This window comes from Hemicordylus capensis, chromosome 1 (assembly GCF_027244095.1).
Source record: "Hemicordylus capensis ecotype Gifberg chromosome 1, rHemCap1.1.pri, whole genome shotgun sequence".
Lineage (NCBI taxonomy): Eukaryota > Metazoa > Chordata > Lepidosauria > Squamata > Cordylidae > Hemicordylus > Hemicordylus capensis.
In genome coordinates this window covers 8,519,838-8,543,496 of record NC_069657.1, presented here as the reverse complement: position 1 = coordinate 8,543,496, position 23,659 = coordinate 8,519,838, and the positions used below count along the sequence as shown (strand labels likewise).

The following is a 23,659-nucleotide window of genomic DNA, read 5'->3' as shown; positions in this document are numbered from 1 at the left end:
TAACAAATCGCCAGGGCCAGATGGCATCCACCCAAGAGTTCTGAAGGAACTCAAATGTGAAATTGCTGATCTCCTAGCAAAAATATGTAACTTGTCCCTACAATCAGGCTCTGTACCAGAGGACTGGAAAGTAGCCAAAGTGACTCCGATTTTCAAGAAGGGATCCAGGGGGTATCTGGGATATTACAGGCCGGTCAGCTTTACTTTGGTGCTGAGTAAATGGATGGAAAGCATACTTAAGGACAAAATTGTTAACATATAGAAGAACAGGCCTTGCTGAAGGAGAACCAGCCTGGCTTCTGCAAGGGCAAGTCTTGCCTCACTAACCTTTTGGCGTTCTTCAAGAGTGCCAACAGGCATGTGGATAAAAGTGGTCCAGTTGACATAGTCTACTTGGACTTCCAAAAAGCTTTTGATAAAGTTTGCCGCCAAAGGCTCCTGAGGAAACCTAGCAGTCATGGGATAAGGGGACAGGTTCATGTGTGGATCAGTAACTGGTTGAAGGACAGGAAACAGAGGGTAGGTAAAAATGGATAATTCTCTAAATGGAGGGAAATAGGAAGTGTGGTACCCCAGGAATCTGTACAGGGAACAGTGTTCTTTAACCTGTTTATAAATAATCCAGAAGTTGGGGTAAGCAGCAATGTGGCCAAATTTGCAGATGACACCAAACTATTTAGGGTAGTGAAATCCATGACAGATTGTGAGGAGCTCCAAAAAGATATCTCCAAACTGCGGTAGTGGGCAACAAAATGGCAAATGCAAGTGTAAAGTGATGCATATTGGGGCAAAAACCCAATGGTTTTAAAAGGGGCTTAGACAAATTCATGGAGGATAGGTATATCAATGGCTATTAGTCTGATGGCTATAGGCCAGCTCCAGCCTCAGAGGAAGGATGCCTCTCAATACCAGATGCAAGGGAGCAACAGCAGGAAAGAAGGCATGTCTTCATCTCTTGCTTGTGGGCTTCATCTAGTGGGCCGCTGTGTGAAACAGGATGCTGGACTAGAAAGGCCTTGGGCCTGATCCAGCAGGGCTGCTCTTTTAAGAACACCACACACAGCATGACCCTGAAGGCTATTGATGCTGGCATACAAAAAATGAAAAACAATCGCACCGTATTAAAAAGATATCACCCCCAAAAATCAAACAAAATTCTTCTTCAGATCACAAAGTGGGAATCAACACTTTTGACAAAGGTTTTAATCATTAGCCACTTTTGACAAAGGTTTTAATCATTAGCCTCCTCAGCAGTGAAATAAGACACTTTGACGTATCTATTCCATTTTTGGAGGCCACCCTGCTGGCTTTAAATATTAGTTTTGGACCGAAGTTAAGCCATTTCCTTTGCAAATTGCAGCATGGATAAAGAATTGAAAAAACCCTTCCCCCTGTTATTCCTATGGGCTTTTCTTCAAGATACTTTGTTAGCTACTTAGGACCTTGTATTTCAGCTAACAAGAATGACCTGGCCTTAATGAGGAGATGGAACTTAGCCACAATAATAACTTGCATTCCCAACCTTGGAAACCCAGAACTGAATTTTAAAAAATATGCTTTGGTTTCCTTGGAACGGGGAGAAGGGAAGGAGTCTTTTAATTGTCAGTGTTCAGGAGTATAGACAGAGAGTAAGTAACCAGGAGCTACAGAAATATGGCAAGCAACAGAAGAAGAATCAGTCAAGGCTCTGACCAAACTATGCCAGCAAATTTGGAGAATGACACAGTGGCCAACAGACTGGAAGAGGTCAGTCTACATTCCCATACCAAAGAATGGAGACTTAACAGACTGCGCAAACCACCGCACAATATCCTTAATTTCACATGCTAGTAAAATCATGCTCAGAATCATCCAATGCAGATTAGAGTTCTATGTGGAAAGGGAAATGCCGGATATTCAAGCTGGTTTCAGAAAAGCCAGAGGAACAAGAGACATCATTGCTGATGCAAGCTGGATAATTGAAAAAGCCAAAGAATACCAAAAAGAAGTCAATGTGTGCTTTATTGGCCACAGAAAAGCATTCAATTGAGTCGACCATGTCAAGTTGTGGAATGTCCTTAGGAAAATGGGCATCCCAGAACATCTCACTGTTCTCATGAGAAACCTATACACAGGCAAGGAAGCTACAGTCCAGACGGAACATGGTGAAACAGACCGGTTAGATCGGCAAAGGAGTAAAACAAGGCTGTATACTTTCTACTTATTTATTCAATTTATATGCTTTACATAGTATATAATATGCTCATAGTATACTGAGATTCTCTCAGTATAAGCTGGATTGGAAGAATATGAACATGGTTTTAAAGTTGGAGGAAGAAACATCAATAACTTGTGCTATGCTGATGACACCACTCTGATAGCTGAGAATGTGGATGATCTGCAAGCTCTAGTCATGAAAGTCAAAGAGCACAGTGGAAAAAATGGGACTACAACCAAATGTAAAGAAGACTAAACTAATGACAACAGGTACAGCAATCAGCCTCAGAATTGACACTGAAGTGGTGGATAGCTTCTGCCTTTTAGGATCGACCATCAACCGTAAAGGATCCAGCAGTCAAAAAATACACTAAAGATTAGCGCTTGGTAGGGCTGCAATGAAGGCCTTGGAAAGGATGCCATGATGTGTCTACCCTATACCTACAAGATTAGAATTGTTCTCACCATGATTTTCCCTGTGACACTCTATGGATGCGAAAGCTGGACTTTGAAGAAACAAGACAGAAAAAGCATTGAAGCGTTTTAACTTTGGTGCTGCAGAAGAGTTTTAAGGAGACCATGGACAACCAGGAAAACAAACAAATGGATCCTAGAACAAATCAATCCAGAATTCTCACTCGAGGCACAAATGACCAGGCTCAAACTAGCATACTTTGGACATATGATGCGAAGACCCAGCTCCCTCGAGAAGTCCATAATGCTGGGAAAAGTGGAAAGAAAGAGAAGAGGATGACCAGCAGCAAGGTGAATGGACTCGATCACGACAGCAATGAATGCACCACTGAGAGACCTTAAAGGCCAAGTGGAAGACAGATCATCCTGGAAAGAATATATCTATGTGGTCACTAAGAGTCGACACCGACTTGACGGAACTTAATCAATCAATTAACCAGGAGTAGCACCCAACTAGTAGAGAGTAACATTTGTGCCTACCTCTCCTTTAAGCTAAGTATTTTTTAAATTTTATTTTAAGAGTTTTTCCAGAAGGGAGATCTCCAAGCAGCTATGATGGACTAACTAAGCTCGAACCAGCCCTCTGGGGCTAGACCTGTATCGAATTTGGACCCAGCCTTTTTTTGGCTAAGAATTTTATTTTCCACTATTTTTTCCAGGTCAAATGAGAAAGAAAATGGTATTCCAAGAATGTAATATTTAATTCAAAGGGGATCTGCTGTAACTTATGTACTTGTTCAGATGCAAGCTTGCAAACCACTTTTAATGTTGATTTTCTTGATGTAAACTAATCAAAATCAAGCCTCATTTGAATGAGAATAGGAATGGCCTTGGGGGACGTCATCCATGAGTGCAGGGTGTGGTGTCATCAATATGCTGATGATACCCAGCTCAATCTGTCATTTAAGCCACCCAACACCAGGGAGACCGTGGATGTTCGAAATAAGCGTCTGCAAACTGTTGTGGGCTGGATGAGTGCAAACAAGCCGAAACTTAATCCAGATTAAGACAGAAGTGCTCTGGGTCAGTAAAACTGATTATCTAAGTGGTGGGGTAAATCTGGTCCTGCACGGGGTTGCACTCCCCCAAAGGACAAAGTACACAGCTTGGGGGTGCTTCTGAACCTGATGCTGTCCATGGAGGCACAGGTGCTGGCGGTGTTCAGGCGTGCCTTTTACCAGTTATGGCTGGTACGCCAGCTGTGACCCTGCTTGGAGGAGTAAGACCTGATCTCAGTCACTCACGCACATTGGTGATTGATTGGATTACTGCAAGTGTTCTATGTGGGGTTGCCCTTGAAGATAGTTCAGAAGCTTCAGCCGGTCCAGAATGCTGTTGTAAGGGTGCTTATGGGTGCTAGTCACGTCTCAAGAATTACACCCATCCTGGGGCAGTTTCACAAGTTGCCAGTTTGCTTCTGGGCTAGATTCAAAGTGCTGATTTTGACCTTAAAGCCCTATATCATTTGGGGCCAGGGTAACTACTGGCCCGCCTTCGCCCATACAAATCTTCCCTCCATTCATCATCTTGGGCCCTGCTTGGGGCCCCGCCATTAACTGAAATTCATTTGGGAGGGACTAGAGCCAGGGCCTTCTCGGTTGTGGCCCCTGAGCTCTGGAATGCCCTCTCAGAAGAGCTTTGCCATGCTCCCTTCCTGAGTGGTTTTAAAAAAAAAATAAATCTTCAAACTCATTTGTTTAGAGAGGCTTTAAAATGTATTTTACTATAGTCTGATGGGTTTTTAATTGGGTCTGTTTTAATAGATTTATTAATTTTATACTATCTGGTATTTTATCTGTTTTACTGTTTTGTTGTTAACTTTATTGTTGTTTTATTGTTATTTCATTATTGTGAGCTGCCTCCAAGCAGTATTGTACTAAAGTGGAAGGATATAAATAAATAATAAAATATTTTATAATAAAAAGGCATTAAGATAAAGTACAAGTGCTTGACAAGAAAACCCCTCTTAAGCATAAGAGTTCTCATACTCAACATCCCTAGAACACTCTTTATTTTCAGATGAAGTTGTTAAAGATAGTGGCTTCCCCAAAGAGTCCGTCGCAGAGATGAGGCCTGAAAGATGGTTCTCTCAGATTTGTGGATAGCTCTCCAACTATTCCATCACCCAAGCTCTCAGTATGTGGTCTGCGGGGTTGTCTTTCATTTTTATCCACTACTTAGATCAGGGTAGAAAGCTTGTGCGAAACCATCAACCCTGCAGCTATCCTTTATTCTAGATTTTATCAACCATATCCAAAGTGACTAACAATCATAGGATAATCTTTGGCCAAGTTTATGGCGATGTGAAAGACCCAACTTCTTCTACTCCTAAAGGGGTCAGTCAACACACACTGAAAATGTTTTGACCACTTAACATGGCTACCTTCCGATTCCAGCCTGTCCAGCCCATAAGCTGCAGCTGTGGTAATCCGGTGGGCAGTTGGCACCGTGGTTCTCCTTGCAGAGGAGGCTAAGGAAGGCGGAGCTGTCATGGCTACCGTGCTGCCAAGAATCTCTTCAGTCCACGTTTTCAGTCCAGCCAGGGTCGCAAGAGCATCCGAAATGGAAGCGGCGTCTTCCTCGACCACTGCAGCAATAATCCCTGCAAGAGGCACAAGGAACAGGGAACTGGTGTGTCGTGGGTAATCATTTAAAAAATCAGTCTTCCGACATTAATTGGAAGCAGTGACTAATGGTGATGTTATTAACTGGAGCTTTGGCTAAGTAGAGGGAGAATATTCCTAATATTTAGTAAGCAAACATTCTCCCTAAGGGTTTGCCATCATCATAAGACCGTAAGAATTGTCTTCTTGGATTGGACCGAGGCCCACCATGTCAAGCAATCTGGCCGACATGACCCACAGTGTGACATAGGCATTTCTGAACTGCCCATACCACTGTGGGGGTCCAGGACACAAGCCCACAGTGCTGCACAACAGGGGTGTTCTGCTACTACTTACCCTTGCACAGTTACAAGTTAGGACAACTTGCATTGGGAATAATAGGTTATGCCGGAATGTGTGATTATGCAATACTAAGTAGTAGCGGCACAGGTGTTATTGGACTACAACTCCCATCATCCCCTGCCACAATGGGGGATTGTTGTAAGAGGTGATGGGAATTGTAGTCCAACAGCATCTGGGGACTGAAGCTTGAGAAACCCTTAGTTAGAACACCCATGTCTTGGTTGCATGAATGATTTTCCAATTTGTTATTTGAAACATCTTCTACAATGCATTTCCAGTTATATGACAGTTTTCCCAGGGGTCATGTCCCAGAAATAAAAATCCTGTGACTCTCAACTTTGCCTTTTAACAGGATGTTCAAAGTTCTGAGTGAAATGGGAAAGGACTCAAACCAAAACGAGTTCTGAGCATGTTAAATCAGCGCAGTGAGACTTTGGTCAGCTTTCCTCCATATGTATTTTATAAAATAAAATATGTTAAATAAAATAAAAATATGGCCGCCTGCTCACTGGTCTGCTACACAATCAGAACTCTTTGGAAACACAGAACTGCAAGCCAAGGAGATCACCTTCCTTATCACGTTGCTAAAATATTAAAGGGGGTGCATTTATGATTAAGCCTGTGGGCAGGAAACTAACTGCGCTGGGATCGTGTGTGATTTGGAAGGAAGTGAGCCTGGTTCTAACACAAACTGTTTTTCTGGGATCAGCACAAATGATGTTATCAAGACATTTATAAACATAGTTTACTCTGCGGTTTGCAGGTGTATATACCTGAGAATGACAGTCTTTTCCAAGACTCAAAACAGACAGGGTGCATGGTCTAAAATAATCTGTTATCCTCAGAGTTTCACTGTACTTTGGAAAAGGAATTATGGGGTTATTCCATGTAACCATGGCTAGGAATCCAGTATTTTAAGCAGGCATGGAGCCAGACCACCAACGGCCTGTGTCCAGCTGCGACGGCGGCTCCTGACGTCAGAAGCAGGGGCTAGCCACGCGCCCGTATCTGACATCAGATGCAGGGGAAGTGGTATGGCTCCGTTTGGGAGTTTGAGTCTGGCCGGCGCTGCGTTCGCAGCACGGCCAGGAGCAGCTCTTCCCTACCTTAGGCAGAGGAGAGCCGCTTCTGGCCACACTGCGAAGTGCGAACACAGCGTTGGCCGTCCAGCTCCTGAATGGGGAAGAGCAGGGGAAAGCTATTCCTCGCTGCGCCATGAACGCAGCGGCCATTTAACTCCCAAACAGGGGCCACACACAGCCCTCGCTCGTGAGCTAAACCAGCACCCCTGCATCTGACATCAGATGCTGGGGGCGTGTCAGGGCCGCGATACGCGGCCCCTGATTGGCGGCGGCCTGGGTTCTTTGAACCCGTTTGCCTAATGGTGGCTCCGCCCCTGATTTTAAGACTTTTCTACATACTGTACATCAGTGTTCCCTCTAACAGGAATTCCCAGAGGTTGTTGACTACAACTCCCATAATCCTCAAGCAAAAGTCATTGAAGTTGGGGATTCTGGGAGTGGTAGTCAACAACATCTGGGAATCCCTACTTGAGAACACTGCTGTACATGATTTTCAGGTTCAGTACCTGCCTTTTTCAGTTACAGCATCTTAAAAGGGAGCTGGTATGACATTAGTGTTGAGAGATGAAGAGAAAAAAGTCCTGAGCCTTTTAGAAGGGCGGTATAAATATATACATATTTTAAAAATTAATAATTAATAAATAATAAATAAATAAAAGTATATATTACATGGGCAATCCGTGATCTCATTTCTCCCCATCTTTTTCTCTTGTTGCAAGCAACTTGAGCCCAATTCAGCTATTATGCTGTACAAATGTACAGTTGTTTGTACATATGTTTGTGTAAATGACTGTACCTGTGCTCTTTTTAAAAGAGAACCTGGATACAGGTACAGGAATGGCTATACCTGTTTACAGATGGGTACCAGTGTACACTGTACACTAGTCATATGAGTCTTGAACATAATGTGTGAATGGGCCTATGGAAGGCCCTGATTTAAATTGGGGTCATAGAACTGGGAGAGGGGATTATGCCTTCTCTTCTATGCTGTTTCCCCAAATTAAATTCCCCCCAAAGTTGCTATTAGCCATGCGATCATTCAGTTTCTTTAGGCAAGACTCTGAATCTCTCATCTTAAATATAGTTATAAGATTGCCTCAAAACGTTAATTCAAAGGCTGGCCTACCTTGCAGGGTTGTTGTAAGGATTACAAGATGAGTGAATCCCTTTGATCTCTCAAAAATGCTATATAAATGTTATGTATTAACCCTGCTAACTGAGCCAAGAGACACCTTTTGGTGGCGATTCTCTTATATTTAGCAGAGGAAGCGTAACTGGCCCTATCCAACCCCAGCACCCCTCTAGTGCCTGCTGCTGGTGTCTACCTTGTGTTAGATTGTGAGCCGTTTTGGGACAGGGAATCATCTTATTTATTGCAGGGGTAGACAATCTTGGCTCTCCAGCTGTTGTTGAACCACAACTCCCACCATCCCCAGCCGCAATTTACTGCGGCTGGGGATGATGGGAGTTGTAGTTCAACAACTGGAGAGTCAAAGTTGCCTACCCCTGATTACTGGTTATTAGCCTAGTTTCCTTAAGGAAAGTAAGCATATGAGATCACCCAGCTTTCTGTGTCCGTGTGTCTGTGCATGTGTGCCCCTCATCAACTTCACCATGCCTGGACCAATTTAGACCAAATTTGGTACAGTTGTAGTGACACATAGGGACACCTCAGTGCATAGTTTGTGACAATGTCATCCACTCTGATTCAAGATGGCGGATGTGTGACTGTTTGAGACGCAAGTGGGCTAACTCGTTAATGGCCTAACCAATCAGAACCAAATTTGGTACAGTTGTAGGGACACATAAGGACACCTCAACACCATCCACCCCAATTCAAGATGGCAGATACAAATACGAATATGATGAATATTTATATAGCACTTTTCAACTAATGTTCCCAAAGCAGTTTACACAGACAGACACATACATCTACTACGAATTGTTTATATACTGCTCTTCAAAGTTATCAAAGCATAGAGAACTTTGCTAAACCTAGAACACAGGTTTACATAGAAAAATAAAATACACATTAATAAGATGGCTCCCTGTCCCCAAAGGGCTCACAATCTAAAAGAAACATAAAGTTGACACCAGAAACAGCCACTGGAGGGATGCTGTGCTGGGGATGGAAAGGGGAGGGAAGGGAAGGGAAGGGAAGGGAAGGGAAGGGAAGGGAGACATAAAATGGCTTAAAAATAAATAAGATGTGTTAACATTTGAAGTGGGAGTGGGCTAACTTGTGAAGATGGTAATTACCAATTAAGATTAGGTGGATCAGTTCTTACCAGAACTCATTTTACAGTACTTTGAGAACTTCTGTTGAAAAGTGGTATATAAATATTCATAGCAGTAGTACTATTATTTCAGGACTGGAAAAGACCTTTGCCCGAAACTAGGGATGTGCACGGAACCAGTTCGGAGGCGGCGGGGGTACCTCTTTAAGAGTGGGGGAGGGTGCACTTACCCCTCCCGCCGCTCCCCCCCCCATCAGCATCCTTTGTTCAGAAAGCTAATCGGGGTGACAGCGTATGCGTCAGGGAGTTCTGCCCATATCTGGGCAACAGGGCGGCAGGGAGGTATGCTGCCGCCCCAATTAGCTTTCTGACAAAGGACGCCAGCAGGGGGGAAGCAGAGGGAGGGGTAAGTGCACCCTCCCCTGCTCTTAAAGTGGAACCCCCGCCACCTTCGAACCACCCCACCGTGGTTCCATGCACATCCCTGTCTGAGACCCTAGAGCAGTGGTTCCGAACTTTGGGTTGCCAGACGTTGTTGGATTACAACTCCCATCATCCCCCGCCACAATGGCCAAAGGATTATGGGAGTTGGACTACAACTCCCCTCATCCTTTGGCCATTGTGGTGGGGGACATCTGGGGACCAAGATTGGGGACCCCTGCCAGTCAGGGTAGACACTGCAATACCAAGCTAGATGGAACAAAAGTTGTGACTCGATATAGTTTCTTATCTAACCTGCTCTCTCTTTCCATGTTGCTGAAGGAAGAGGAAGACTCTTGGTTTTAAATGCATCAATAAATAAAGCAGAAGAAAGCAACCAACCTTCAGTATCCGTTGTTTTACCAGCAGAAAAATGAATAGCAACGGGGGACGTAGCAGTTGCAGAATTTTCTGACGTCTTTAGGAACTGGGATGTGCTAGAAACTGTTGGTATTTGGGTGGCCAATTCTCTTCCTTCCCCCATCGCCCTCCCATCTCCTGTTGCCTCCTGGATAGCGAAATCCCCGGGCGTCACAGCTGGTGACATTGCACCAATGTCAGGGAAGGCTGCTGTTCTTCCTTGAGTAACACCTGAGGGCGTGAGACACACAAAGTAGATGAAATATCCATTATGGGAGAAACTCGGGGAGGGTGCAGAATATCAGAGTTTGGGGGTTGACAGACGTCTTCATGAAGCAGAAGAGAAGGGCAACAAGATCTCGGAGCACATTCACCAAACGAGGTAAAAACAAACAAACAGCTGCATCGCTCGCAGCAAAGCATCTTTCTGAAGCTGAAGATGCTACACAGCGGAGTTCTGGTTTGCAAAGCTGATTTAAGCCTTCTGTGCATTAGCACAGGGGTTCGAGGTCAGTCCGGCCATATAGGCGAACTAGGCAGTTGCCTAGGGTGCTGAGCTTTAAGGGGCGCCAACAGATGCATATTCCCCGCCCCACTCTATTTAATATTCTAGGTAAGTAAACATCGGAGAAGGCACATTTTGTAGGTCAGTGTTCACATTCTTTCTGTTACCTGACACTGCAAAAGACATACTTTTGTCAAGCTTTATTGCTTGGAGTCACTCTCACACACACAGACTGATGTGAGCGCTTGGCCAGGATGATGTCATTGCGTGTCAATGGTCACATCTCCAGGCACGGCCAGGGGTTTCCGCTCCCAAAAAGGGGTTCCATGGACCAGCCAGGCCTCAGAGTTTGGATAGGGATGGGGCTCCGTCCCATGCCAGGGGCCTGCTATGTCTGGGAAAGGCCCAGGCATATATTTATTGTTGGAGACGCAGGTCCAGTTGCATTGTCGGTTTACACCTTCTATCCTAGTGACCTCTAAAGGCATTAGGAGTAGAGATAGTGGGGAAGGGTCTTCCTCTTTATTCCCGCTCTTGTGGTCTCTCCCTTTGCTCTGGCTTTCTCCTATACTCTTTCTCCGATACTCTCACTTCGTCCTCCTTGCTCCCTGATCCGCTGCATTCTCCCATAGCCATGCGGCTTTTTTCAGTCCCTCTCTGCTCTACACTCTGAAAACAAAAAGCTCAGGGAGACAGGCTTTTTTATCCAAGTACGTGACTTCCCCAGGAGATCTGGCTTGCTCTTAGACCTTAAATACCTGTCTCAATATCCTCTTTAATGGGCTTGCTCTTCTCACACACGCTTGCTCCGCTATAATTGGGGTGAACTAAACCTCTCCTCTCCGACATTCATATGCTTCCGTCATGTCTCCCTTTAGTGAGCTTTTTAATAACCCCCAAATGTGGTTGCCTTTCCTTGTAAGGAGGTGCCCCAACCCACGGTTCACCAACCAAGCCGGTTTGGTGGCTGGTGCATGGCTTACACCAGGAGTGGACTTGCTGCAATTGCAGGGGGTGATGGGAGGATAAAAGAATCCCCTTAGCTGTAGTGCCGGAGAAGAATGCACCAATCTCTTTCATTTCACAGGTGTATCTTCTGCTCCAGTACACCCACTGGTCACATGAGCCCCATCGATCATTCTGTGTCTTCTCTGGAAAGAGGCTGCACTGCAAACTGCGGGGTTTCTGTCTATGGTCCGCTGGAGTCGAGCATGATGACTAAGGCTTGCTGCCTGCAAGGATTCTTTTTATATTTTATTCACTGGGGGCAGTTTTGCCAGAGCAAAACTTGCTGCACTTGGACGCACCCACGGCTCACTGCAGTGGCACAGAAAGAGCCAAGAAAACCACAAATGGGAGCCAGGCTGCAGGAGCTGGAGCCGTCTGCAGAAACAACACAGCACCGTCCTTCCACCAGAGAGGAAGAGGAGAGCTGGTCTTGTGGTAGCAAGCATGACTTGTCCCCTTAGCTAAGCAGGGTCCACCTGGGTTGCATATGAATGGGAGACTAGAAGTGTGAGCACTATAAGAGATTCCCCTCAGGGGATGGAGCCGCCACTTTGGGAAGAGCAAGAAGGTTCCGAGTTCCCACCCTGGCAGCATCTCCAAGATAGGGCCGAGAGAGACTTTTGCCTGCAACCTTGGAGAAGCCGCTGCCAGTCTGTGTAGACAATAATGAGCTAGATAGACCAAGAGTCTGACTCGGTATATGGCAGTTTCCTAAGGAAGGTCAGGAGCTTTCCATGCTGCCAGGACAGCATCTGGGGAAGTACCCAAGCAGAGATGTGACACTCGCAGGGATTTTCTAGTCATGAGAAAATCATTTTTCTCCTTTTTTTCCCCCTCAAGGGAGGGGGAAAGAAAGTTTGGGGTGGGGTGTGTGAAAGATATGCATTACTTAAGCTCTCTGCAGACATCATCATCATCATCATCTGTGTGCAGAGCCAATGCATGGAGTGGGGAAATGGGAACAGGGCAGTCACAGGAACACAGCCTTCTACTGAGTCAGACCCTTGGTCCATCTCGCTCAGTATTGTCTACAAAGACTGGCAGCAGCTTCTCCAAGGTTGCAGGCAGGAGTCTCTCTCTCTCAGGAGTCTCTCTTGGAGATGCTGCCCAGGAGGGAACTTGGAGCCTTCTGCATGCAAACAGGCAGGTACTCTTCCCAGAGCAGCCCCAACTCCTAAAGTAAAGTGTGCCGACGAGTCTGTGTCGACGCCTGGCGACCACAGAGCCCTGTGGTTGTCTTTGGTAGAATACAGGAGGGGTTGACCATTGCCGCCTCCTGCACAGTGTGAGATGAAGCCTTCCGGCACCTTCCTGTATCGCTGCTGCCCGATATAGGTCTTTTCCAAGCATACCAGCGAGGATCTGAACTGGCAACCTCTCACTTGCCGGTCAAGTCATGTCCCTGCTGAGCCATTAGGTGGCTCCATCTCCTGTCCTGACTGGCAGCGACTCTTCAAGGCTTCAGGCAGGAATCTTTCGCAGTCCTACCTGGAAAGGCTGCCAGGGAGTGAACCTGCGGTCTTCTGCATGCAACGCAGATGCTCTTCCACTGAACTACAGCCCCATCCCCTATTTACCTTTGAGTATACATTCAGCGGAGAAATGCTTGACTAAGAAGCAGAAGGTTGCCAGTTCGAATCCCCGCTGCTACTATATCGGGCAGCAGTGATATAGGAAGATGCTGAAAGGCATCATTTCATACTGCGCGGGAGGAGGCAATGGCAAACCCCTCCTGTATACTATCAAAAGAAAACCACAGGGCTCTGTGGGCGCTAGGAGTAGAAACTGACTTGACGGCACACTTTATCTTTACTTTATTTTTATTTTGATTATTATTATTATGATAAATAATAATAATAATAATAATTTGATTTCTATACCACCCTTCCAAAAATGGCTCAGGGCGGTTTAAACAGAGAAACAATAAATAAATAAGATGGATTCCTGTCCCCAAAGGGCTCGCAATCTAAAATGAAACACAAGATAGACACCAGCAACGGTCACTGGAAGCACTGTGCTGGGGGTGGATAGGGCCAGTTATTCTCCCCCTGCTAATTAACGAGAATCACCACGGTAAAAGGTGCCTCTTTGCCCTGTTAGCAGGGGATATCCATTCATAGGCGTGCACCACTAAATAGCTAAAACAAGAGTTGCGAACTGCTCCATATTTAGATATACCTAAATATATCTTAGGTTTTGCCAGTTGAGAAAACAGGGGGAAATGTTGAATTTAAGAAAGATCAACAATGTAGTAAACAAAGCAGCATATGATTATTTGATTATTCAGAAATTTAAGCTACTCACATTTTTAGATAAAAGGCTTGGGAAATAAAATGTTCCTGTCGTGTAATTAAGGACTGGCAAGACATTTGGATTTTCAGTCAAATTTTATGATAGTGAATCATCATTATACACAGTAAGACTACAATTTTCCTGCACACACACTTAATCAGAGAAGCTGAGCCCCTTGAACTCAGTGGTACTTGCTTCCGAGTAAACATACACAGGTATCATCATAGTCACAGCAGAGAAAATTAGCACTGCTTGAAACCTTATTTTTATATTTTCTTAATATTCTACTCCCAATAAAGAAGATATCCTTGAAAATGCTGGCATAATTCAAGCAGATTTTGCTAACTGTAAACAATGTCTGAGAAACCCAGCACTTCTGCTTCAGAACTTTTACTTTGAGCTGCAGAAAAGAGGAGGTTTGCATCCAGCCTCAGGGGCAGGATGCCTCTGAATACCCGTTGCAGGGGAGTAACTGCAGGAGAGAGGGCATGCCCTGAACTCCTGCCTGTAGGCTTCCAGCGGCATCTAGTGGGCCACTGTGTGAAACAGGATGCTGGTCTAGATGGGTCTTGGGCCTGATCCAGCAGGGCTGTTCTTATGCATGGATTGGTTGAAACTTCTCCACTCTCTCACACATTAGATTGTTCCTTGATTGTGTGTGTGTGCATGCGCATTTATGCCTGTATATTTTCAAACATTCATTCTTCCATTTAATGCAAAATATAGAAGATTCAGGATCAGCTGAGAAGCAAGAGGGGTCAGAAGCTGTGTTAGATGAACTAGCCTTGGGCTTCCCTTTGCATATGCCACTTAATCCATTACTTCCTGGTTTGCAGCAAACCACAGTTTGCAGTTGCATCCAGACTGGGAAACTATGGTTTGCACTGGCTTGCAATCCTGGTGTGTAGGGCAAACACAAGCCATGGTTTCTGAGTTTGGAGGTCATTGCAAAAGGTCACTGATTAAACAGGGTGCACGGGAGGTGGGGAAGTAGCAGTTTGTGGCAGTGCATGAGCACAGGCCTCATTCCTGTAGAACCTGCAGTACCAAATCATAGTTTAGCGTTATCTTTAAACTGATCGATGGTACCATGTTGCAGGCATGGGCAGCATCCGTAGGAATTCTTCCAGGGGTGGGGAGCTCCTCCCAGTGGCCCCTAGCATGCACACGCCCTAACCACACCCCCTGCATCAATGTCAGATGCAGGGAAGGGTGGCAAGTATCATGAAGAGTGGCAGCTCTGTCCCATCCTGGTCTTTAGTTGGAAGCGTCTTTCTCTGCCTTGCTGAGAGAGAGAAAGAAGTTCCCAGCTACTCTTGAACAAAGAGTGGACTAGCGAGGATCAGGAGAGGGCTGAACAGTCCCTCGAATACAGATTGAATCGGAGGAGGGGGTTGCTCCCCTTGCCACTCAGGGGACACTCATGGTTGCAGGAGCATATTCCCAGTTTGAGCTAAATACGAATATGAACAATATTTGCATACTGCTTTTCAGCCAAAGTTCCCAAAGCAGTTGACATAGAGATAAATAGATAAATGGCTCCCCGTTCGCAAATGGGCTCACAATCTAAAAATGAAACACAAGACAGACACCAGCAACAGCCACCGGAGGGATGCTGTGCTGGGGATGGATAGGGCCAGTTGCTCTCCGCTTGCTAAATAAAGAGAATCGCCACTTTAAAAAGGTGCCTCTTTGCCCAGCTGGCAGGGGTTAGGGTTGCTCCCTGAGACGCTCCCTTTAGTTCTGCAACTTTTGAAAGTATATTTCCAACACAGAGGCCTGAGAATGTTGTTTGTTTAGTGATCTGGACAAATGCAGTAGCAATGCACTCATTCCTAACATTAATCAAACTACTTTCGATTGCTGGAGCTAGGAGATTTGCAACTGTGTCAATGTAACAATACTGGCCGACATGATGGTCAGCCCTCCATTGACACTAGCAACCCGCCAGGGTGCTGTGCAACGGCAGTCTCAACAGGGCAGTGATGGGGCCGCTGTGGAATAACTTAAAACCACTTCAGGGCAGTTATTTCCAATAGAAAGGTGGCTGCATTGCTGCTCAGAAGTGGTTTGAGGTCATTTCACAACAGCCCCATTGGGTCCCTACCACTGACAGAGGGCTGCCTGTCACGTTCACCACTATTTTCATGCATTACTTGAGGGGTTCTCAGACTTGGGTTCCCAAAGTTTGAGAACCCCTGCATTACAGAGGTCTATAAAATCATGCATGGTGTGGAGAAAGTGGAGAGAGAGAAATTCTTTTCCCTCTCACACAACACTAGAACCAGGGGTCACTCCATGAAATTGATTGTCAGGAGGTCTAGGACCAACAAACGGAAGTACTTTTTCACACAATGCGTGATCCACTTGTGGAACTCTCTGCCACAGGATGTGGTGGCAGCCAACAACCTGGATGGCTTTAAGAGGGGTTTGGATGACTTCATGGAGGAGAGGTCTATCAATGGCTACTAGTCGGAGGGCTGTGGGCCACCTCCAGCCTCAAAGGCAGGATGCCTCTGAGTAACAGTTGCAGGGGAGTAATGGCAGGAGGGCACGCCCTCAACTCCTGTCTGTGGCTTCCAGCAGCATCTGGTGGGCCACTGTGCGAAACAGGATGCTGGACTAGATGGGCTTTGGGCCTGATCCAGCAGGGCTGTTCTTATGTTCCACGGGGGGGGGGGGGGGTTTCCATTCCTGCAGATTACTGCAGGTAACGAAACTGTAGATAATGAGAAATTGAGTCTATGGCAGACCTGCTCAACTTTCTGCCCTCCTGCAGATGTTGGCCTACAATTCCCATAATCCCTAGCTATGCCACTGTTGCTGGGGATTATGGGAGTTGTAGTACAAAACCAGCTGGGGCGCCTAAGTCGAGCAGGCCTGGTCTATGGGAACATGCCGGTTAGGTACCCAGGCTAGAAAAACGCACTAGAAAACACACACCCCAAAAAGTACCAGAACAGGCCAAATAAAGTGCTCCATAGGTCTCTTGGTGTCCAGCAATGCCTCGCAAAAGTCCAAAACGGTCCCCAAATCACTAATTTCCACCAATTTTTGCTGAAATGAGCCACAAGATGGCTCCCACAGCCAAAATGGCAGCCAGAAGTGACCTCCGAAGTCACTCCTATGTGGGTTTTAACCCTTTTGTATCCGTGGATATTGAAACAGGGTGTCAATTAGATACCCGTGAATATACAAAACCATGGATATAGAATCCACGTATAACAAGGTTCTCCTGTATTTCAGTCATCATTTTGAAAGAGAAAGTATCCATTAAAGGGGAGTTTCTCCCCCAACACTTCCCATGAATTCCTATTTTTCCACTAAAATAGAATGGAAAAATCCTCCCAAACACATGTTTTCCTGTTTTTTTCTTTCTTTTCAGTTTTCTTGCCTGCCTCTCAGTACCTGGTCAGTGGTTACTTCCTTCTATTCTTTTGGAATCCTTTGATCCAATAATGTTCTGGCCTGCGAGTTTTCTCTCTATTCCAGTTAAACATGCTGAGCATCACGTGCAAAGTTTGGAAAAACCAGGAGTAACCCAAGACCGGGCTGAGACCAAATGCTGCCCCCCAGGATGCACACCGTTTTTCTCTTCTTTAACTTTTTTCAAGTGGCAGTGGTGGAAATAGCCACTGCTGCTCATAGGAACAAAGTTACATAGAAAGCTGCCTTCTACCAAGTCAGACCCTTGGTCCGTCGAGCTCCATATTGTCTACACAGACGGGCAGAGACTTCTCCAAGGTTGCAGGCAGGAATCTCCCTCAGCCCTGTCTTGGAGATGCTGCTTCCAGGGAGGGAACTTGGGACCTTCTGCATGCAAGCTCCTTGATTTTGTTTGTGTGTGTGCACATGGACACACACACTCACCTCTGCCCCCTGCGGCTTTGTGGAAGCAATATCCGCCACCATCTGATGCCTGCACCTTCCTCCAACTCCTCCCTTGTGCACTGCTGTGCTGATTATGAAGAGGGAGAGGCTCCAAAGGACAGGGATCCACAAATTTAGGCTCAGCAGCCTAGCAAACCATTATTTGTGGTTGCCACCAATACCCTCTTTTTCAGCAGATCCTTTCTTGGCCCACAAATAGGGTTCTTCGGAGAGAAGTGGGTCATTTGCACTGGGATAAGGAGATGATAAGAAAGAGTGGGAGCCCTTTCCTACTGCTCAGAATGGATTCCTGTCGTTTCTTGCCATCTCAAAAATAGCCGTGGAAACGAGACCTCTGGGAGGAGATCTGTGTTCAGAGACTAGAGGTCTGGAGGCACTCACCACTGGCGAGCTGGCCAGTGAATTTGTAGATGCTTGATCTTAGTGTGTGTGCGCGTGTGTGTGTAAAACATTTATATCCCGCTCTTCCTCCAAGGAGCCCAGAGGAAGTACATAGTTATGTTTATCTTCACAACAACCGTGTGAGGTAGCCTAGTCACCCGGTGAGTTTTCAGGCTGAATGGGGATTTGAACTTGGGTCTCACCAGTCCTAGTCGAACACTCTAACCACTACACCACACTGGGAAAATGTGCTGAAAATTGACCTCATCAGTGGCATTTGAGGAGGAGGGGGAGGAGGAGGATGTGCCTATACTCTGCGGGAGGCAGGAGGAGAAAAAGGAGAGCAGAGGTTGGGTGATGGCACAGCCACCACTCAATGAGGAATTCCTCTGATGGCAGAGGGCAACAGAAGGAGAGAACTGAGACATCAGGAAACATTTTGCCTCCCTGCTGATGCCCCAGTAATCCGCCGCTTGAGGCAACTGCTTCTCCTTGCCCCACAGTAGGACCCCTTCTAGGAAGAGCCCCACAGGAGGGCCACAGCTCTGAGGCAGCACACATCCTGTGCATGCAGGAAAGCATCACATTCCATCTACAGCAGTGTCCCCACTAAGGCGTGCGCATGCTCACGAGTGTTTTGATGTTCACTCATTTAATGTTAGCTCCCGCTCACGTTGCATAGGGAAGGCTCCACTCTGAATATATGTATGCACACACTGCCTTGATACTGCCACCCAGAACAAAACTCATTCCACACACAAATGGGGGAAAAAAATAGAGGAAACACTGATCTGCAGCATCTTCATTCGGTAGGGATGTGCGGAACATTCTGCAGTTGGAACATTCTGCTTTCGCAACAGAATACCCTTTTAAAAGGGGGCATGTTTCGAGCTCAGAACACAATAACCCATTCTGAGGCAGAACATTCCAACCCATTCCAAGCACCACTTTGGAATGGTGCTCAGAATGGGTCAGAATATTCTGACAAAATGGGGTCATTTTGTTAGAACAACCAGCTCGACCAGTTGTTCCGACGAAACATTCCATGCATTTTGCATTCTGTGCCAAGCTTGGAACGCAACGTAAAATGTGTTTCATGCACTTCCCTAGCATCTGGTAACATTTAGCATTTATATCACACTAGTGAGTTTTGAAAGCACTTTCCATAGGTCCGGGGCACAAAAGAGCTTGCGCATCAGCCACGCCGCAGGTTCAGAAGCATGCTGGTGACCGCAGCAGCTGCTGTCGTGACGGATCACGTCAGGCATCATTTAAGAGCCCTTTGCAGCCTTCAGCATCACCACTGCTTGCTCACACACTCCCTGGCAGCTCCGGGCTTCTTCCTACAGAAGCTCCTGCCACAATTCATTTGTGTGTTGAAAGGAGCCACACGTCGATCTATTCTTTGAAACTGAGGAATGAAGCACAGAGTGCCCAGAGAGGAAACTGCAATGTTGACATTCCATGAGCAAATCTCAAATGCATGCAGAAAAAAAGGGAAACCTAAATGGCATAGACTAGGGGTAGGGAAACTTGGTCCTCCAGCTGTTGCTGAACTACACCTCCCATCATCCCCAGCCAGAATACATTGTGGCTGGGGATGATGGGAGTTGTAATTCAACAACAGCTGGAGAGCCACGTTTACCCACCCTGGTACAGACTGAGAGGAGAGCTGGTCTTGTGGTAGCAAGCATGATTTGTCCCCTTAGCTAAGCAGGGTCTGCCCTGGTTGCATATGAATGGGAGACCACATGTGAGCACAGTAAGATATTCCCCTCAGGGGATGAAGCTCCTCTGGGAAAAGCAGAAGGTTCCCAGTTCCCTCCCTGGCAGCATCTCCAAGACAGGGCTGAGAAAGATCCCTGCCTGCAACCTTGGAGAAGCCGCTGCCAGTCTGGGAAAACAATACTGAGCTAGATAGACCAATGGTCTGACTCAGTATATGGCAGCTTCCTATGTTCCTGTGATGGAGATAAGCCCTAGACAACCCTGAACCCCTGCACTGCCTAATAGTCCACAGCCTACTGGCACTAGATGGAATCAAGATGCACGCATATGCTTACCCTTGCCTATATTTTTAAACTCTGTAGATTACTGTTGCTCCCACCTTGCCTTTCTAAAACATAATCAAAGAGGCTCACGCAAAAAAAATTAAACAACACTCTACAACAGGGTTTCTCAACATTGGGTCCCCTCCCCCGACGTTGTTGGACTACAATTCCCATCATCCACTCCAGCCATTGTGGCTGAGGGCGATCGGAGTTGTAGTCCAAAGCCATCTGGGCACCCAAGGTTGGGAACCCCTGCTTTATGGATTTGTCTACTCTTCTTTAGGAGCATGGGAAACTGCCTTATACTGAGTCAGACCACTGGTCCATGGAACTCCATACTGTCTACACAGACTGGCAACGGCTTCTCCAAGATTACAGGCAAGAACCTCTCACAGCCCTATCCTGGAGATGCCAGGGAGGGAATTGGGACCTTTTGCATGTACACGTGCAGATGCTCTTCCCAGAACAGCCCCATCCCCTACGGGGAATATCTTACAGTGCTCACACATGTAGCCTCCCATTCAAATGCAAACCAAGGTGGACCCTGCTTAGCAAAGGGGGCCATTCATGCTTGCTGCCACAAGACCAGATCTCCTCCTCTTTTAAAGTCATGTAAGCTAGTGGCTGTCAGGCCTCTCCCAGACCTCTCCGAGCAACGGATAATGACAACAGATGAGTGTCATTGATTCAACGCACTTAGATCAGACCCCTGCAGGACCTTTGAGGCCAATTGAGACATGGAAGGAAGGACAAATTATTCGCCAGGGTTGATTTGGCATATAGGCCCCCAGTGCCCGTGAACCCATTTGCTCATTAAGCACTTCCTAAAAAGAAGAAAAACGGAAGGGATTAGAGATGAGGAACGAATTACCTCTTAATGGATTTCTCCGGGTTTGGAAGACATCGGATTTGGTCACATCTGTTGTCGCAGGGGTCTTTGGAAACCAAATGGAATCGTTTGTCCCAACTGTGTCTGCATTTTCCGTCGCTCTTCCACCAGGAGCTTTCACGGATGGATCGATGGCATGGGCAGGATTCTGGCTGGAGGAAGCTGTTGTAGCTTCTCCCTCCTGCACTGATGCCGGGCCTGACGCAGCCTGAGTATTTTTGCGTCCTTTTGCTGATGCACTTGGCGGTAGGGCCTTTTTCACATTGTCCTCTTCCACTCCTCCCACGGCAGGGTCGAACTCCGTTCCCACCTGGCTCACCAGCAGAGCTTGTGTGGTTCCCACTTGGTGAGCCACCCCTAATTTTGTATCATCCCAATCCTCACTTTGTGGTGACGCAGCCACAACAGCTACGGCTGAGCTGGGCGTGACTTCCAGGCGCCCCCGATGGCCGGAATCTTCCAAATTCAAGACGGCCTCCGTGGGAACTAATAGGGATTTCACAGTGACGTTGGTGTCTGTTGAAATGGTGGGGCCCTCTCCATTTGATCCGGGCTCAGAATCAACGGACGGACCCCCTGAAGGGAAAAGACCCGTGGAGTGATCACGGGGTACGGATGTAGGAAGCAAGGACCGCAAATCTTCCGTGCTTGAGAGAGGTGAGCCTGAACGGACGACACTTTTCCCTTCTTCTGGGATTCCTGGCACAAAAACTTCACCCCCTGGAATCCCAGTAGAACCAGGCCGGGTAACACCACTATCCCCCTCCACTGTCTCATCCAGGGCGCTACTACGTACATTCCCCTTAACGTCAGGGTTTAGAGGTGCCGTAACTGTGGGAAGCAGGGTCTGGTGTGGAACATTTTCACCCAGCTCTTTATCGGGTCTGCTGGAACCAAACTGCCTTTCAGCTGTATCGACCCCTGGGACTTCCGTGGTGTAAACATCTACACTCTGGCTCCCCAAGTGACCGCGAATGCCCAGAATGCTTTGCAGCGTCGCTTTAATGAAGACGGCTGTGCTTAATGGTGTCCCAGATGGCTCTGCTGAGGCTCTGAAAAGGCTTTTGGGGGCGGCAGCACTAACTGTTTGCACAGGCAAGCCGAGGTTGCTTTCCGGGCTTGGAAGACTTGCATTTCCAACGCTTTCTAAACTGTTCCCTGTCATTGCCGCCTCCTGCAGCTCCGGGCTTCGGAAAGCGAGGCATTGCAGACTGCAGGAGCTGAGCAGAAGAAGGCAGATGGTGGTGCACGCGGGAAGCCCCCTCAGTTGGCTCATAGCGGAGGAAAGCTGTGCATGGATACAAGCAGAGCACATGGCAGCGGTGAAGGAGTCCTGGAAACAAGAAGCAAAATAGATCTCTCGTTTAGTTTTCCTTGGGAAGAAGCACTCTGAGTGAAACAGAAGCATGAGATACAGTCCTATCCACGCTCTCCCTACCAGTTGGGGAAGTCAGTTTTTCCCCGGGATGCGTTTGCTCTGGCCAGTTTCAACAGGAAGATGCGTTGCTTCACTGGATAAGCTTTGCAAGAGCTAAGCTGCAAGGCTGTGAAGCAGAGCCCATTGCAAGAGCTCAGCTGCTCTGCAAGGAAATTTATGTGCAGGCCAATCCTATGCATGCTTACTTGGAAGTCCAGCCTTCTGAATTCAGGGAACTTACACTCAAGAAACCATGCAAAGGAAGGCAGCCTTGGATGAGTTACACTATGCCCTGGCAAGGTTTTTTAAAGTTTCTAGGCTTGTAGGGGAATCAGAACCTACATGGCATCCCATTCTAACCCCAATAAGCCCTCACTTTCAGAGATGAGCTGCTTTTTGAAACAAATTCCCAATCACAAATTGATATATCCTAACACATCTAGAGATGCACCAGTGGACTGGATGGAGTCTGCAATGTGGCACACATGTGAAGCTGCCTAAAAACTGAGTCGGACCACTGCTCCATTTAGCCTAGTATTTTCTACTCTGACTGGCAGCAGCTTCCTCCGGCAGGGGTCTCTCTGTTACCCATTACCTGCTGCCTGGTCCTCTCCATCCCACCACACCCTGGCATAAAGGAGAGCTGTGTTGCCTGCAGGCTGGCTATTCATCAGGTAGAACTTTGCAGCTCAACCTGACCAATGGATAGCCTGCAGGCAACACAGCTCTCATTTATGCCAGGGTGGGGTGACGGGGGGAGGGAAGAGGCTCACAGAAACTAGAGGCAGTTGTGCCTTCTTTGGGACCCCACTGGCTCATTAGGATGAGCTGCTACTGCATTAATGACTGTTAGTCGCGGTAGTCGAATGGAGCCTGCAGGATGCCTCTGATAACTAGGTAGTGATATTAAATCACTTCAACTGTCTCTATTTACCAAGAGCCGTCCCTGTTTTCAGGTACCTTTCTCTGGTAAAGCCAGGCTAGGGATGTGTGCAGAACCGGTTCGATCGCAAACTAGTCCGCCATGAACCAGGACGGTTTGAGCGGTTCGATTGCGAACCAATTCACACCAATTTGAGCTGGTTCATCCACCCAACCAGCCCAGCTGGTGGGTTTGACGGAACCGGTTCGGGGACCGAATTCAGCAAACGGTCTGTGCACACCCCTACCACTGGCCGACATCCTAATGCTGCAATTGTGCAAGGACATTGCATGAGCACAAGGTTGTTGCAGTAGCTACTTGCACTCTGTCTGGAGCTCGCATTTCACACCAGCGTTGCATGAATGCAAGCATGATTGTGCTTGTACAACAAGGTGCGCAACCTGTGGCATGCCTCCCATGTTTTGCAGGGAACTTTCGTGCAAGAGCACCATAATGCAGTTTCAAAAATGCCCCGCACTTTAGCCACAACTGTGTGGTCATTCACTAG

The 23,659-nt window shown here is 47.0% G+C and overlaps 1 protein-coding gene across 2 annotated transcripts in view; it reads right to left on the bottom strand.

Annotated features, from left to right (window-relative positions):
* The window catches only part of ARMH4 (armadillo like helical domain containing 4), an 85,906-nt gene that overhangs the window by 50,156 nt on the left and 12,091 nt on the right, over window positions 1-23,659 (bottom strand). For both annotated transcript variants that reach the window (XM_053282756.1, XM_053282755.1), the window contains exons 2-4: window positions 20,795-22,145; window positions 9,778-10,026; window positions 5,054-5,272 (exon numbers count right to left, since the gene is read on the bottom strand). In XM_053282756.1, the coding sequence (XP_053138731.1) occupies window positions 5,054-5,272; window positions 9,778-10,026; window positions 20,795-22,127 (1,801 nt within the window). In that variant the 5' untranslated portion in view covers window positions 22,128-22,145. The remainder of the gene's footprint in view (window positions 1-5,053; window positions 5,273-9,777; window positions 10,027-20,794; window positions 22,146-23,659) is intronic.